General features: G+C 40.9%; 1 protein-coding gene across 2 annotated transcripts in view; it reads right to left on the reverse strand.

Annotated features, from left to right (window-relative positions):
• Positions 1 to 5,837: 5,837 nt before the first annotated feature.
• Positions 5,838 to 16,658, reverse strand: part of BLOC1S5 (biogenesis of lysosomal organelles complex 1 subunit 5) — an 89,764-nt gene continuing 78,943 nt past the window's right edge. Inside the window, exon 6 of one of the 2 annotated variants that reach the window (XM_030208982.1) lies at positions 5,838 to 7,497. In XM_030208982.1, the coding sequence (XP_030064842.1) occupies positions 7,340 to 7,497 (158 nt within the window). In that variant the 3' untranslated portion in view covers positions 5,838 to 7,339. Of the gene's footprint in view, positions 7,518 to 16,658 lie in introns of both variants that reach the window. The other variant, XM_030208972.1, reaches the window with a different exon arrangement.

The raw sequence follows: 16,658 nt of genomic DNA on the forward strand, positions 1-16,658 counted from the left end.
GATCTTGCAACTTATTGGCTTCCAGGAAATTCACTATCCTTTCCTTCAGCATTGCTTCCATTACTTTTCCAATAACCGAAGTGAGGCTTACCGGCCTGTAGTTTCCAGCTTCTTCCCTATCACCACTTTTGTGAAGAGGGACCACCTCCGTCGTTCTCCAATCCCTCAGAACCTCTCCCGTCTCCAAGGATTTATTAAACAAATCTTTAAGAGGACCCGCCAGAACCTCTCTGAGTTCCCTCAGTAGTCTGGGGTGGATCCCGTCCGGCCCCATGGCTTTGTCAACCTTTAGCTTTCCAAGTTGTTCATACACAGAACTTGCCCCCCACCCCCCTGAACACTTTGGTTCCTTCAGTCTTTTAAAACTCTCCTATGTACCCTGTGTGCTAATGGCCAGCATTGAGATTGTTTTCCTGTCCCAAATTTGCATGTCTTTCAGTCATTCACAACTCCCCCCCCCCCTTCTCCAGTTTAACACTTTCGTTTCCTTCAGTCTTTTAAAACTCTCCTGTCTACCCTGTGTCCTAATGGCCAGCATTCAGATTGTTTTCCTTTCCCAAATGTTCATGTCTTTCAGTCATTCAGAACTCCCCCCTCCCCCATTTAACACTTTCGGTTCCTTCAGTCTTTTAAAACTCTCCTATCAACCCTGTGTCCTAATGGCCAGCACTCAGATTGTTTTGCTTTGCCAAATTGTCTGTCACTGATGTCAGTGCGTGCCTGCCTAGCAGACCACTTCCGGCAAGCACGGTCCCAAGCACATCCTGTTGGAGGTGAGAATTATTATATAGGATAAGTGAGAGTTTACAAGTAGAAATCAGCTGGCAGTAAATGCTGAGACACCCACAGGAGTATCATAGCTTAGTGAAAGACCCCCTAAATTCCTTAAGATCTTTGGAGCTGGTCTTCTGGCATTTGGATAATTCATAGTGAATTATTTTATAAAACACACATGTACATTGCAATTCTGCCCCTGCTCTTCCCCAACTTCATCCTCAAGGACACCTATATATGGCATTTGTATGCACTATCTTGTTGGTCTGTGCATTTATATATACGTATACCACCATGCAATAAAGCCTTTTCCACATGTAAAACAACCTTTTCATAGGGAAAAGCCTTTATAAAATAACCCACAATATGATTTTCTTGCTGCTGAACAAATAATATTCATTCTTATTTGTCAGTTATTATAAAGGGAAGGAGGAAACCTAATACCTTTACTCTAACAGGTAAATGGAGTTATGACCTTGTCTAAAACTCGTCTCCCTTTCATGTGTCCCTTTCTAATTCATATATAAGAATCAGATCTTGAATTTTGGTCTTCCTGATAAAAAAAAATTAGTGAGTCCTGAACTTAGAAACAACCATGAGAAAAAGGAAGATTTCAAACTGATGTTGATTTTGAACAAGCCAAAGTTTGATAAGGGCGGAGTTGAAAAGAAAACCAGATCTACATCCAGGGATGGTGCTAGCTAGCAGTTGTGGGACCAGTTTAGAGGGGGCAGGCAGCCCCCCCCCCCCGCAACTGACAATCTGCCTCGTCATGCTGAAACAACCCTTCCCCATTCATTCTCACTTTTTGCGCATGCATGTGTGTGTGTGTGGGGGGGGGGGGGGGGGGGGGGGGGGAGGCTGGTATGGCAGTGACACATGAAAGGTGCCACAGACTGCCAGTTCATGGATGTAGGACCACTTCTGCTGGGAGGACATGGGGCCCATTGGAGCACAGGGCCCGGCGATACGGCCCCTAAAACTGGCCCTGCCTAGATCAATAAAGACTGCAAAACCCATCTAAATTGTACCTCATTTGATCTGGGGTTACCTTTGCTTTTTCGACAGGCTGAGCTGAAGCTGGAGCAAGCACTCTGTAAACTTGAATAGACTGTGAATCTAGTAAACCTGAAAGCTCCTCCTTCAGCATATCCCAGATATCCTCAGTAAAAGTAGGTGTCAGTACTTGCAGAGAAAGCGGTGTGGATGCAGATCGAGTTACAGCCTGTGCAGGCATAGGAGATCTTGAAGACCTTGATGAGAAATGAGCTGGAGAGGAGAAAGGTCACTGCACCATGGACGCTTCCTATACATTTAGGATATAGTTTTTCTACTTTTGGAACAAGTAAAACATCGATTCACTTCTACTTGTTTTATAACACTCAGGATTTTGTAGAGTTCAATCATATTTCACCTCATCTGTCTCCTTCCTAGCTGAAGAGACCTAACCTCTTAGCCTTTCCTTATGAGAGGAGTTCCATCCCCTTTATCATTTTGGTTGCTCTTCTTTGAACCTTTTCTAAATTTTGCTATATCTTTTTTGAGATATGGCTATCAGAACTGAATGCAATACTCAAGGTGAAGTCACACTATGGAGTGATACAGAGACATTTATAGTATATTCGGTCTTATTTACCATCCCTTTCCTAATAATTCCTAGCATTCTTTTTTGGCTGCCGCTGCACACTGAGGAAAATAATTCAGCATATTATCTACACCACCACCTAGATCTTTTTCTTGGGTGCAGTCTACTTGATCCTAGAAACTTCACAGTCCTCCTGTTTGGAAGCATTTCTATTAGTTTAGTCACCATTGAGGTCATACTAAGATGCCTGTACTTCCCAACCTCTTCCTTATTTCTGCTCTTGTGCAGAGGGACCACATTCACCTTTCAGCAGTCCTTCAGGCCACCCCAGACTCTAAAGAATTGAAAAGGTCAAACAACTGAGCCACAAGAACTTCTTTGAGTTCCTTGAGTATCCATGAATGTATCCCTATCAGGTCCCTTTGTTTTATCTATTTTTAGTTTAGCTAGCTGGTTTTTAGAGGTATTAGGGGCAATTATTTCACCACAATCCATAATCTCTTCTCTCTGATGTCTTTCATTGTTGCCCTATAATTCATAACCTGTAGTATTTATTATAAATACATTCCTGCTTTCCAGAGAACCCTGTTGTTTTTTTGTATATGTGTTGTAGAAGGACAATTCCCAAAACTGTACCCCATTTTCCAGAGCCCACTGTAACATTGCTAGCCTCCCAAATTATCCACAATTGCTCTACCACTCCTGCAATCTGCCTCCACTCTGAAAACCTATTACCCCCATCCACGATAATTATCCCCTGCAACTGCCTTAACACATGCACGTATGCACAGTTCAAAGGGGTTAGAAAAAAATCCCACGACCAATGCTCTGCATGCTTTCTTAACTTGATTTATAATTTCATTTTTTAAGTATTTGTATGCTCTCTGAAAATGTTTGGAAGAGATATACAATATTAGAAATCTGCAAGAGTGGAGGCGTGGCCTAGTGGTTAGGGTGGTGGACTTTGGTCCTGGGGAACTGAGTAACTGAGTTTGATTCCCACTTCAGGCACAGGCAGCTCCTTGTGACTCTGGGCAAGTCACTTAACCCTCCATTGCCCCATGTAAGCCGCATTGAGCCTGCCATGAGTGGGAAAGCGCGGGGTACAAATATAACAAAAATAAGTAAATACTGAAATGTCAGACATAAAGCAAAAAATGTAATCCTTTGGCCTGCTCCTGATGTCTCTTGATTGAAGATTTTGCTACTATGAAGAATGAGTATTTAAATTCCCAAGGAGAACAAAGAAAAACATTAACAAGCTTATTTGTTAAATTTAAATATAATAATTATTTATAGGAAGCATTTCCTGGGTATTAGTATACATAGGACAACATTACTACTTACATCCAAGGGCAGGTGACACAAGAAACCACAAGTTACTGGCCAAGTCTCGCTGAGTACCTTTCCGTGATAATCCTGCTGTACATCTAGACCAAATCACAAGAAGGTAACGACTGTTCCTAAAGTATGAAAGGAAGTGAAAAGCAAACTTCATGCAGGGGCCACCCTTGTCCTCGGCACTCAATAAGGTGACATGGTTCATCCCCTGGAATGTGTGTGAAACAGCGTAACATCGCTGTGCTAGAAAAACACTGGTATAGTGACCTTGAAGGAATAGCAGAGAATGAAAATGTTACATGATCACATTCATATTCCAGCTGATAAAAAGCTGGATGCAAGAAAACCAACGTTGTGATAAAGGAGATAAACACAAAAAATGGCATGTTCTGTCCAATGTATGAAGAGAAAGGCCTTAGAGAAGACCAAGAACACACGCGTATGCCTTGATACAAAAAACTAATGCAAAAGTATTTATCCTATATATTTAGATTGTAAGTTCTTTGATCAGGGACTGTCTTTCTTCTTCTATGTTTGTGCAGCGCTGCGTACGCTTTGTAGCGCTATAAAATGTTAATTAGTAGTAGTAAGTTACTGGCTTTAAACATTTGTTGTTTTTTCCCCCTTGAGGTAAAAATCTAATTATTGGGCTCAAACTGATGCAAGTCACAACATTAGCAATGAATAAGTGACCTTTAAAATTATTTGGCATGAGCTGGCTCCAATTTGGGTCCATCTAACCTCCTCTATCACAACACTGAACAATGAATGCACTGAAATATTGGCAGAATGGCCTCACAATGGATGAATTCATTGTTTGGCTCTATGATCAAATAAACATAAATAAGGATGGGAATACACTTAAACCCTAGCAGCATTTATAATAATTAATATCCTCTGACTACGGCTTGTTCTGTGTTAACAGACTATAGAGAAGCTTTATCAAACATTTGCTCTATATTTATTACTTTAAAAAAGTCCCTGTAAATTACAATGAGAAAAAAGATAGTATAAAACTAAAATAATGTTTGTGCTGGGGCATAGTTTTGATACCCTAATCCTTTGGGTTCTTTTAGTGTACTCTCCAAATTATAATTTGTGGAATGGCCCTGAGTACCCGATATGAAATATAAGCAAGCATAAAAATCTTTCATGAGATCCATTTTGTAGGCAATATTAAAACAGGAATCTTACAAAACTGCACTGTGAATCGGGATTTTTCCAAACTTCATTTTACATCACAGAAGCAATTGCTCACTCACATGTTTAACATAAGTTTTTCATAGCAATAGTACTCAAAGCCTATTAGTTTTAGACAGCATTAAGCATCATATACTTCAGCATACTCATCCCAAGATGTAGTTTTAAAATGTTAATATATTTTAAACAGAATTCTATTGTAATTCCTCTACGAAAGTTAAAAAGAACTTTACAAACATGTGGATGTTATTTAGATTTCTTTTCAAAAATCTCAACAGACACTATTAAAACACCATGACTCTTTGACAGACAGGCAGAAGTGCCTGCATATGAACACACTAACTTTGTTTGTAAGCTATAGCATCCATTCAGTGCTAGGCAAATTAGTGTGCACAGGCATTCCAGAAATCACCTCCATCAGATTAGGGAGGTGCATGTTTATCATATGGTCCCCTAGATTTTCCTATGTGGGGATTACTTTAGAGTGTGTTTTTCCATCCACCAAAGAGAATTAGAAAATTCCAGCATGTCTCTGTGTTGCTGAGCTCTCTTTTTAGGGCAGGTAGCTGCTGATGATTGATGAAGCTGTCAGACCTACAGTAGCGGATGGAGAAACTTGGCCAAGGTTCAGTGTTATTGAAAGAAATCTCAAATATTTGCTCCGTCTCCTCCACTAACTTTAATCACATTTTCAACATGCTGCCAAGAATGGAGCTTTGACCCCAAGCCATAAATTACAGAGACAACCATTGTTGGGCCGAGGCAGTCACAACACGGAGACAATATGAATGGATTTATATTTTCTTACCATTCTGTTCTCATTGCATAATGGTTATAATAATATTTCAAAGACCTGGTTTTCCCACAGATCAACACTAAAAAAAAAAAAGAATCTCAAATATCAGTTTTTTTATTATCATATTTAATTGTGCTATTTTATACCAGTCAATTTTAAAAAAAACAAACACTGTTCACAATATTCAGTTAGATTTTGGTACAAAATGGTAGTGATGAAACAATTGGGTGTACTATGTTCCCATTCATCTTGAACTGATCATGCAGTAAATGCAAAGGATCCCCAACTCAACAACACTACTGATCTGTCAGGCTTAGACCCTCTTTTCTTGCAGACTGAAAACTTTTTTGTGCTGGCTACCTTGGCAACTACACCCTTATAAGGCGACATCAAGTATTATTAAAATATCCTTCTTATGAAAATTGTTCCTATATAGTCTGCATAAAAAGTAGCACAAGAAATCCCTGTACCTGTTCTGCTAACCACCTTCTTACTAGTAACTATGGAATCAATATTCAGCAGTGAAGTATCCAGTTGAAGTTAATGTATTGAGTTAAACCAGCAGCTTATCTGGTTACAGTTATCTACTTTTATGCTGTCCTAAACTTAACTGGGAACCCCCAAAGAAAACCACCAAGTTGGGAGAACAAGAACACTACAATCCTGAAGGGAAGACAAGGAGTGTATGCAACAGGACACTTCCACACTCAATGAAAGACGACGATGCAGTCAAGATGTTCACAAAAAGGTGGTCTTTATTCTAAGAGTAAAAGACTCGACATGGCACCGTGTTGCAGTCAGATGCCTGCCTCAGGAGTCTTTAAAACTTATCACAAATGATGTATCAACCAATAAACCATATGCAAAGAATGCAGCAGTCGATATGCAGGATAGCGATAAAACACTTATGCAGCTATGTTTATGAAAGCCTTGTATGTTGTCTGACTTAAACTGGACAAAGTATCAGATAGTGCTAACCATCAATCTGGTTACTTTTAGGCTATGTCCGTTACTCTTCAAAAACTTAACCAGTAAGAAATTGTCAGGTTAAAATGTAACTGGTCACAAGTACAGAATTTTTAAAACAAAAGAGTTGTGCAGTTAACTTTGAGTATTAACTGCTCTACTCTTTTGAAAAAAACTGAACACTTGCTGTTATCGTAGATAGAGATCCATACCCTACATAAGCTTCAAGATACTCTAAATTGCCATTATAAATGCTTCTAGTATATATAATGTACACATGTCTTTCTGTACACGTTAATACTGGGATCCTACCTTCAGGACAGACCAGACATGCACACTAATAAGGGCTACAAGTTACTCACTATAGGCACGTTTTTCAGGAGAGTAGCCGGAAATTCCAGCTGATAGTCTTTATACTGGATCAAATTAGGAGCAGTTTCCTCCTCCCTCCCACAAAACGTTCAAATATAGATGTCTCCATCCTGACTGCCCTGGAAACACAGCAGGTAATATTTACAGGAGGTAATATATGCAAGCTATAATCTATTTTCCTTCCATAAGGAAACTTGGCACTGGTGGTTTGGTTTTATTAATGTGCATCCAGTAACTACAGAGCCCCATATAGCCTTATTTGTTTAAAGCAATGGCAAGATAACCTTAAAACTAAAAGGAAGTTCCTAGAAAGAAACACATTTAGTCAGATCCTTCTCCATCTCGGTGTACTGTTCTTTCAGATGCTTCATAGCTTTCCTGTGCTCATCGTCAACTTCTGCTTGGCAGCATTCTTGTTCTTTCATGAGAAGTTCTCGTTGGGCTTTATTTTCCATTTCATAGTCTTAAGTTGCTACCTGAAAGCTGATAGGAAAAAAAAAGAGATTAAAAAATCACACAGAAAACGGTGATGGCAAAGAACCCTACTAATTTGTTTTTTATAGCCACTCTGTGTGGTACTGGTATGAAACTGAGGAAGATCTTAGAGGGGTCTGTGTAAATAAAAGGAAAATTAAGTGCTGCAAAAGATGGAGGGGTTAAAGCCCGTTGGTGCTTGACTTTAATTTACATCCAAAATGTAAAACAAAGACAACTTTAAGAACTGCACTTCATTCCTAATGATTAAGCTAGTTAAACATATTAAATTACCGTCATGAGTCTTGGGATGGGGTTTATCATACGTGCAATTACCCCATCATAAATCCTTAAGTTCATACAATTCAGGTTGGATTTTTCACATTTATCATTCCACTATTTTATTCTAGTTTCAGTTTTTACTTAGTTTCTTATTGTTAATTGTAGTTTTATACAGTTTTAGTTTTTATTCTAGTTTTGTATTTATATTTCTAATTGTTAATTTTAGTTTTTATTCAGTTCTTTGTTTTTTATAAATAATTTGTGTTTCATGTTAACTAATATATCACTGTTTCATGTCAGGTACCTCAACTGGCAGTGGCTCAAAATGAGCTTTTATCAGCCGGTTAAGAGCATCGAAGTACACAAACCTGCTTATAATCGAAAGAGAGAAAAACGCCTATATTGACTACCCAAATCGGGAGATGGGCGTCTTTCTCCCCGTGGGCGCCCAAATCAGTATATCGAAAGCCAATTTTGGGGCGTTTCCAACTGCAATCCATCGCGGAAACGGGTAAAGTTGATGGGGGCATGTCGGAGGCGTGGTTGACGGCGGAAATGGTGTCGTGGTTAATCGGGCCAAGGAGAGATGGGGGTCTTTAGCTGATAATCGAAAAAAAAAAAAGGCGTTTTTACCGCGATTTTGGGTCACTTTTTTTGGACCCTTTTTTTTCACGAACAAGTCTCCAAAAAGTGCCCCAACTGCCCAGATGACCACCGGAGGGAATCAGTCTCACCTCCCCTGACTCCCCCAGTGGTCACTAACCCCCTGCCACCAAAAGAAACCCACTTTAAAAACTTTGTTTTTCAGCTTCTATGCCAGCCTCAAATGCTGTACCCACCTCTATGACAGCAGAATGTGTTCTATCCTCTGACAGCCTTTCCCTGGTTCTGATGTGGCTCTCGGGTGAGTGTGACACCTTTTCTGTTATGCGCACTGCAGAGTCACATCAGCAATGCATTGTGGTGGGTGTAGGGTATTGGGCTCCGTGATTCCACTAGCTTGTGTTAAATGCTCACGATGTTGGTAGTTGGTAACTCTACTCCCATGGTGCTTTTCCCCCTGCTTACTGGGTCAGAGTGTTTCCTGTTTTGTTTCCGGTAGTCCATGAGGTAGTGGCCATTTTTGTAAGCCAGTTTTAGTTCCCTTTTCTTGTGTTAGCCACGTTACAGAACTTAGTTCTTACTTTGAATGTGGCTGAAAGAGGGCATTGTACACCATTCTGCCAGCTCTGACCTACTGCTCATCTCAGTACCAGCGAGACTCGTTGCCAGTGGGGCAAAACCTCTGGGGTGGGGAATGGGGAGAAATAGATGGGTGATCAGAAGGTGAAGAAGTATAAATTTATGGTTTATAATGCAATAGGAAACCCAGACCTTTGCTAATTCCTTTCTTGTTGGTGTTAAAAGTATCTTATTATAACTTCAATTTACATGTCTGCATTGTTTTAAAATTTCCTCTTAGCATTCTGACCATAAGATCATTGATGTAGTGCTCTGGTCCTGAAAAACACTCACAGGTGTCACCTTGGTATGTTCAGTAGAGTGGACGTGGTGTTATGAGAACTTATTCTTGTTTAGTATCTTGTCTGTCTCTCCAACATATTACCATCTTCATGTTTTCTGCACTGAATATATATACTGCATCTCAGAAAGAGCATAAGAAGGATCGATCCCCTTATGTTGAATGTTTTTCCCATGTAGGTAATTATGGGGTCATCTGAAGAAAGTATGTGCTGGCACAATTTGCATCTTAATGTATTGCAAGGACTTTTGCTATTTTTGTTCTGAATGGGGAGCTTTCTTTTCACTATTTGGTGATTATTGGAAGACCAGTATTGGTGGAGATGGTACTCTCTCTCTCTCTGTAATTTATCCTTCAGGAGGAATAGTGACTGTAGACCTTTTATAGTTTTTCACAGTTTTCCCAGAAAGAGGCAAGAGTTAAGAGTGCAAGTGAAAAGGAAGTACAAATTCTTCTTTCTTGCCATGCTATCTCCTGTCTGCTGTTAGCATGAGATTAAGTGCTTTGCCTCAAAGTATACCAGTATTGAGAGAGGTTGGTAAGAAGGCCCTTTACCTTTGGTGAGTAGGGCCACTGACATTCCCATTGGGAATAGCAAGGAGAATGAGATGCCACTTGACAGTTTGGCTCATAACTTGCCTTAACCTTGGATTTGGGAAAAGCAAAAAATTAAATGTAAAATCCTAAATCTACTTTCCCATCCAGGGTACCACCCACAACAGAGCTGGCCCGATTAGAAGACTATGAATTTTCATGTGATCTATTATATGTCTCCATTTTCTGTACCACTGAAGAATCCTTAACTTGTCACATGGGGTAAGAAATGCTCTACCTCAGTAGTGCTCACATCCAGCAATTTTTACAAGTGTCAAGTGAATGGAGGAGAGGACATTCTCATACACAGCACTATATTACAGCTACAGAAGGCAGCATTCCCAAACCAAAATCCTCTTCACAAAGAATGTGGAGTCTCATTGTGGCCTTCACTTTGCCTAAGAACTAAGTACATCTGCTAAAAACAGCTGACATCATATTTATTATGCGTTTTTGCTAGACTGATGAAATAATTGCTTATTCAGCTGCTAATGAATTCTGCTTCTTTGCCAATTTGCCATGCCTAGTTTTGATGGGCGATTCCAGGAATACAGAAAACATGTCATCATGCTAGCTACAACATGGAAAAAGTAGACAGCAGGTAGCATTAGAAACAATTTCTTCTATAATTTTGCAAAATCTGAATATGTCCAAATCTCTAAATCAAATAACCAAAACACAGCCAAATTAGTGACACCAATGAGACTGGGTTTGGCATAAAAACAGAAAAATGAAGGCAGATAAAGACCATGTGGCCTATAGTCTGCCCATCCATGCCATCTACTATCCCTTCCTCTCCCTTAGAGCAGGGCCAGTGCTAGGGACTCTGGTGCCCACCTGCAAACTATCAGTAGGTACCTCCCCCCATTCCAGTATCTCATTTCTCTCTTCTCCCTCCCCCATTCTCCCACCTGCTTCCAGGTTTACAAAGTGCTAAAGGACATTTACCTATTACCTGCACCTGTTAGTAGATGTTCTGTTGCATCTCTCTCACCTGCTCGGTCTAACTTCCAAATGTTTATTTTTCTAAACAGAGGGTTTCTGGTGAAGGAGCGATTAAATGGAGGAAAGTCTGGAAATATGATAGACACATGTAAATACTTACGTGGCATAAATGCACAGGAGGAGAGCCTCTTTCAACTGAAAGATCTGGAATGAGGTGGCACAGATGAAGGAGAAAGGGGTTAGACTAAGAAGTAACCTGAGGAAATTCTTCACATAAAGGCTGGTGAATTTGTGGAATGGCCTCCTAGTGGAGGTGGTGGAAAAAACCTGTAGCTGAATTCAAGAAAGCTTGGAAAAAGTACATAGGATCTGTAAAGCAAGGCTGGCAGAATGTGGTAAGCAGGATATGCATGGTGGGGCACCAACATTTGGGGGTACCAGAAACAGTGCACGCAGCACAGCATGTCTTCCCCTTCTCTCCACACCTGTCCGGCGTCTCCCTCACCTGTTCAGTCTAACTTACAAATGTTTATTTTCTAAACAGAGGGTTTCCAGCGTGGGAGCGATTCAAACATGCTGCCTTTGGCCTCCTCAGGATTCTCCCTATGCCGTCCCAATGACCATCGAGTGAGGCCCATGTAAGGTGCCCAAATAAAGGGCACGTTGGTATCGAAACACCATGTCTACAAAAGCAAGGACATCCAGCTTGGGCATAGGAAACTGTTATGAAAACCAATCATGGCACTCCAAAATAAAATGACTCCTAGTTGAGTTATGAAATCTAAAGCCAGAAGACTACCCAAAGGAGATCCGAGGGTCAATGACTGCCAAACAGAGAGAAGATGCCAGCACCACCAGCTAACAGAGCTGCCATACAAGAACCATTATGGTCAGAGATGTATTGAGAAATCAAGCAAGGCAACAGGAGGCTAATAGAACCCTTCAATAAAGAACTTGCTGCAAGAAAACAACCATATATGAGAAGGAGGTCCTCCCAAGCCCATACCTGAGCAAGTCCTTTAGTGATATTCCCTCTTCTTTGTTTTTTTAATTCTCTCTCTTTTAATCTAAATTAATTTCTCATCGGGGGCACCCTTGGGAAAGGCTAAATCCTTCAGCTAACCGCAAAGTTCAAACTGGCAGTAGACTCAGACCTAAGTCTCAGTGAGGGGCAGAATTAGAATTAATTTCTAGAGACCAATGTGAAAGCCAAGCAAACTTCTCCTTTTGCACTTTTTTTTAAAAAACATTGCCAAAAGGTACTAATCACTCAAAAGGTGAAAATTTCAGGTTAAATAGAAGGTGGAACCAGGCATAAAAGCTAAGACATTGAGAACTGCAAAATTTGTAATGACCTATACTGGACCATGCAAAGCCTGGTGAGGATCTAAGACATCTGGATTCCATAAAGCACCTAATCCAGAAGCTAATTCTAATCTCAGTGCTGGTCATTCTATTCTGGCATCTGTATTCCGCCTACATATCAACTGTGGAATCAAAGTGGGTAACAAAATCTATATCCCTGAAAACAGTTGGTTTATCATTAAGAGGAAAGTAGAATACAAAATAATAATAATAAATTCACTAACAAATTATAAAATTTACTAAAAAGAAACATTTTCAAAACTTTTTGAAACTGAAAATAATTGGATAAAAGCTGAATCTGCAAAGATAAATTCCAGATCTTACTAGACAAATAACAAAAGGTGCTATCATGAAAGCGTATTAGCTGAATATTCTTAGCCGAAGGAAAATCCAATTTAACTGTGGCACTAAAACGATAACCTCAGTCTTAAAGAATGGAAGGTTAATAAATCAACAAGAGATAATGGACAGCAGCCCGTAGTAACTTTATAGATCCAACAGGTCACCTTTCATTCCACCTGAGCTTCTATGGGCAACCAATGAAAGTCTCTCAACAAAGTTGATGCCCGATCAAACTTTTTGCATCTGTAAATCAATTTAGCCACAGTGTTCTGTAAAAGTTGAAGTTTGTATAAAAATTTTTGTTGTAATCCAAAATTTAGAACACTACAATAATCAATCTGAGTCAAGAACAAAGCCTGCACCAGGTCCTGAAAATTCTCTAAAAAGAAGAAACCTTATGGTTCTTAACTGACACAATTTACAACCTATCCTTTTACATAAGCTATTCACTTGATTTCCTAAAGTCAGCTGGGAGTCTAAAATAAACCCTAAGACCCTGGATGAAGTTTCAAAGATAATTCTTCGCCTTATTGTAATGTAATAGGTTTGGATATATCTGAAATAGAACTACCAAAATATAACAATTTGGGTTTAGTGGTGTTAATTTTTAGTAAATTCTAGGAATTGAGTTTTTTCTATGCTATCCAAAATCAATTCATAACCCACACCGTAATCAAACCTATTGGGACCAAAATAAAGATATCATCGGCATAAGATCGAACCAAACAGTGTGAAGACTCTATAAAAGACCCCAAAGAGCTCATAAGCACATTGAAAAGCATCGGTGACAATGGAAATCCTTGGGAGACTCCATTTTTTTTTGTTACATTTGTACCCCGCGCTTTCCCACTCATGGCAGGCTCAATGCAGCTTACATATTGTATACAGGTTCTTATTTGTACCTGAGGCAATGGAGGGTTAAGTGACTTGCCCAGAGTCACAAGGAGCTGCCTGTGCCTGAAGTGGGAATCGAACTCAGTTCCTCAGTTCCCCAGGACCAAAGTTCACCACCCTAACCACTAGGCCACTCCTCCACTTTTTAGGAGTCCAGGACTTTGAAATTATGGCATTCTTCTTTACTCTATAGCTTCGTTTGGTAAGAAAACCCTCAAACCACTCCAGGACCTGCCCAGTAAATCCATGCTTAATTAGCCTTTCTAAGTATATGGTCCACTGTATCGAATGCCCCAGAGACATCGAACTGAAGGAGAACAGAGGGAATTTTTTGGCTTAAGGAAAATTCCCTTCACGAAACAAAGTGTTAACAAAATCAGTCAGCCAACTCACTTTCTTATTTGGAATGCTTCATAAAAAAAAGGACAGCAATCTAAGAGGCAAAATTTGCCTGCTAATGATTTCAATTTAAACAGTATTTCATTTTCTTGAACCACGGCAAAAGAGGGACCATAATCGGTGAACAAAGATTCCATCGCTTTTTGCAAGGTCTGCATCAGAAGACTGGTGAAGAAGTGAGTTTTGAGTATGACGTTGTTGAACTATAGATAAGCAGCCTGTAGCCTATTGAGTTTGTTGCCTCTATTAAGTTCTGATAAATGAGATAAAAGATATGCAATATTCTTGTTACTGAGGAAAGGAAAGAAGGTCCAGTGGCTCATTTCTATTTTATGTGACACTTTGATTTTACTTTTAAGAAATGTAAGCGAGTATTGAGGTAAGTACATCCATTGTTTATTTCAGCATCTTTTATTGGACAATGATCTATAGATCTTCGTCCTTCTGTGACTATTCTCTTGTGCTTGACTGCTTAAATACTTTAATTTAAATGCTTTACTTTGTCTATTAGATTGTAAGCTCTTTGAGCAGGGACTGTCTTTCTTCTGTGTTTTGTACAGCGCTGCGTACACTTTGTAGCGCTCTAGAATGTTAAATAGTAGTAGTAGTAGTAGTATATTTTTAGATGGAATACCATCATCATCCATAACCAGAACCCAACGTAGACTCTATAATGCTAATGCATGATCTTTATTGCTGAAGATGCCAACTTGGTAATGCCAAAATCCAGGTATCGACTACCTTAAGTAATGCAAGGATCACCAACCAGACAAGTCCAAAACATCCGCACAACCAGGGGGCTTAACTGGGTGGACAAAAGTGAATTCAGGGGTCACAATCCACAGGTCATATACAGGACCCCACAGCCTGGAGTCCCCAACCTGAAGAACAGAATGCTATAGAAAGAATAGAACAGGAGCACCAGGTCTGAAGGAAGCAGTTTGAGTCCCTGCAGATAAGTCCACAAAACTAAGGCCTCCTAGAAGACAAGAAGTGGAGGAGCAGTGGGCTGCAAACCAAGCATGCCCAAATCAAATGTCGCTGCATCTCCTTGTGACTCTGGGCGAGTCAATTAATCCTCCATTGCCTCAGATACAAACTTAGATTGTGAGATATCTAGGGACAGTGAAATACCTACGTACCTGAATGTAAACCATCCTCAGCGACAACTGAATAGGCATGAGACAACATCTAAATAAACAGAAATAAATACAGAGGTGTGGAATCTAGTGAATGCATGGTTAATTTTAGTCTAGAATATTTAAGGAAATATTCTACATTTGGTGGTAGAAAATGCTGAGACTGAATTCTCTTATCAGCCCTTTACCTGACCCCAGAAATACCTCAAGCTATTGCTCTTGGGGTTTGAAAGACCCTAGGTGCCAGCTGCATATCTAGAAGGTTAAGCTTGCCTACAGCAGCAAAAAACAAACAAAAAAACCCCCAAAAACAAACAAAAGGTAAACTCACCATGGGGCCGGACTCCATATTGGCAAAGGCTGCTGGTTCTGCGCCGGAACAAGAATTGCCATCAAGGGGGAGGGACCTTCAGCCACGCCAATGGAGAGTCCAGACCATGGTGTGCTTTAGAGCAGCAGCAAAAGAAGCTAGAGAAGCCTGATGTAGAAACTGGACTGGCCTATTTGGCAGATTCTTTGTATGATCTCAGCACGCATCGGCCAAACAGATCTCCATTGGAGTTTGTTGCATGACGCTTGTTATGGCTGCACCATGGGCAGCGGATGCAGCTTCCAAACATTGGCTCATTAGGCTACCATTTAAGGGCAAGCTTTTGTTTGGGGAGGACTTGGAAAGCGAATGCTACATACCTGTAGAAGGTATTCTCCGAGGACAGCAGGCTGATTGTTCTCACTGATGGGTGACGTCCACGGCAGCCCCTCCAATCGGAATCTTCACTAGCAAAGTCCTTTGCTAGCCCTTTCGCGCCCGCGCGCACCGCGCATGCGCGGCCGTTCTTCCGCCCGAAAACCGGCTCGAGCCGGCCAGTCCAGTATGTAGCAAGACAATACAAGGGAAGACACAACTCCAAAGGGGAGGCGGGCGGGTTTGTGAGACCAATCAGCCTGCTGTCCTCGGAGAATACCTTCTACAGGTATGTAGCATTCGCTTTCTCCGAGGACAAGCAGGCTGCTTGTTCTCACTGATGGGGTATCCCTAGCCCCCAGGCTCACTCAAAACAACAACCATGGTCAATGGGCTCGCAACGGCGAGGACCATAACTGAGATTGACCTAAAAAATTTACCAACTAACTGAGAGTGCAGCCTGGAACAGAACAAACAGGGCCCTCGGGGGGTGGAGTTGGATCCTAAAGCCCAAACAGGTTCTGAACGAACTGACTGCCCGAACCGACTGTCGCGTCGGGTATCCTGCTGCAGGCAGTAATGAGATGTGAATGTGTGGACAGATGACCACGTCGCAGCTTTGCAAATTTCTTCAATAGAGGCTGACTTCAAGTGAGCTACCGACGCTGCCATGGCTCTAACATTATGAGCCGTGACATGACCCTCAAGAGCCAGCCCAGCCTGGGCGTAAGTGAAGGAAATGCAATCTGCTAGCCAATTGGATATGGTGCGTTTCCCCACAGCCACTCCCCTCCTATTGGGATCAAAAGAAACAAACAATTGGGCGGACTGTCTATTGGGCTGTGTCCGCTCCAGGTAGAAGGCCAATGCTCTCTTGCAGTCCAATGTGTGCAGCTGACGTCAGCAGGGGCAGGAATGAGGACGGGGAAAGAATGTTGGCAAGACAATTGACTGGTTCAGATGGAACTCCGACACAACCTTTG

This window comes from Microcaecilia unicolor, chromosome 1 (genome assembly GCF_901765095.1).
Source record: "Microcaecilia unicolor chromosome 1, aMicUni1.1, whole genome shotgun sequence".
NCBI lineage: Eukaryota > Metazoa > Chordata > Amphibia > Gymnophiona > Siphonopidae > Microcaecilia > Microcaecilia unicolor.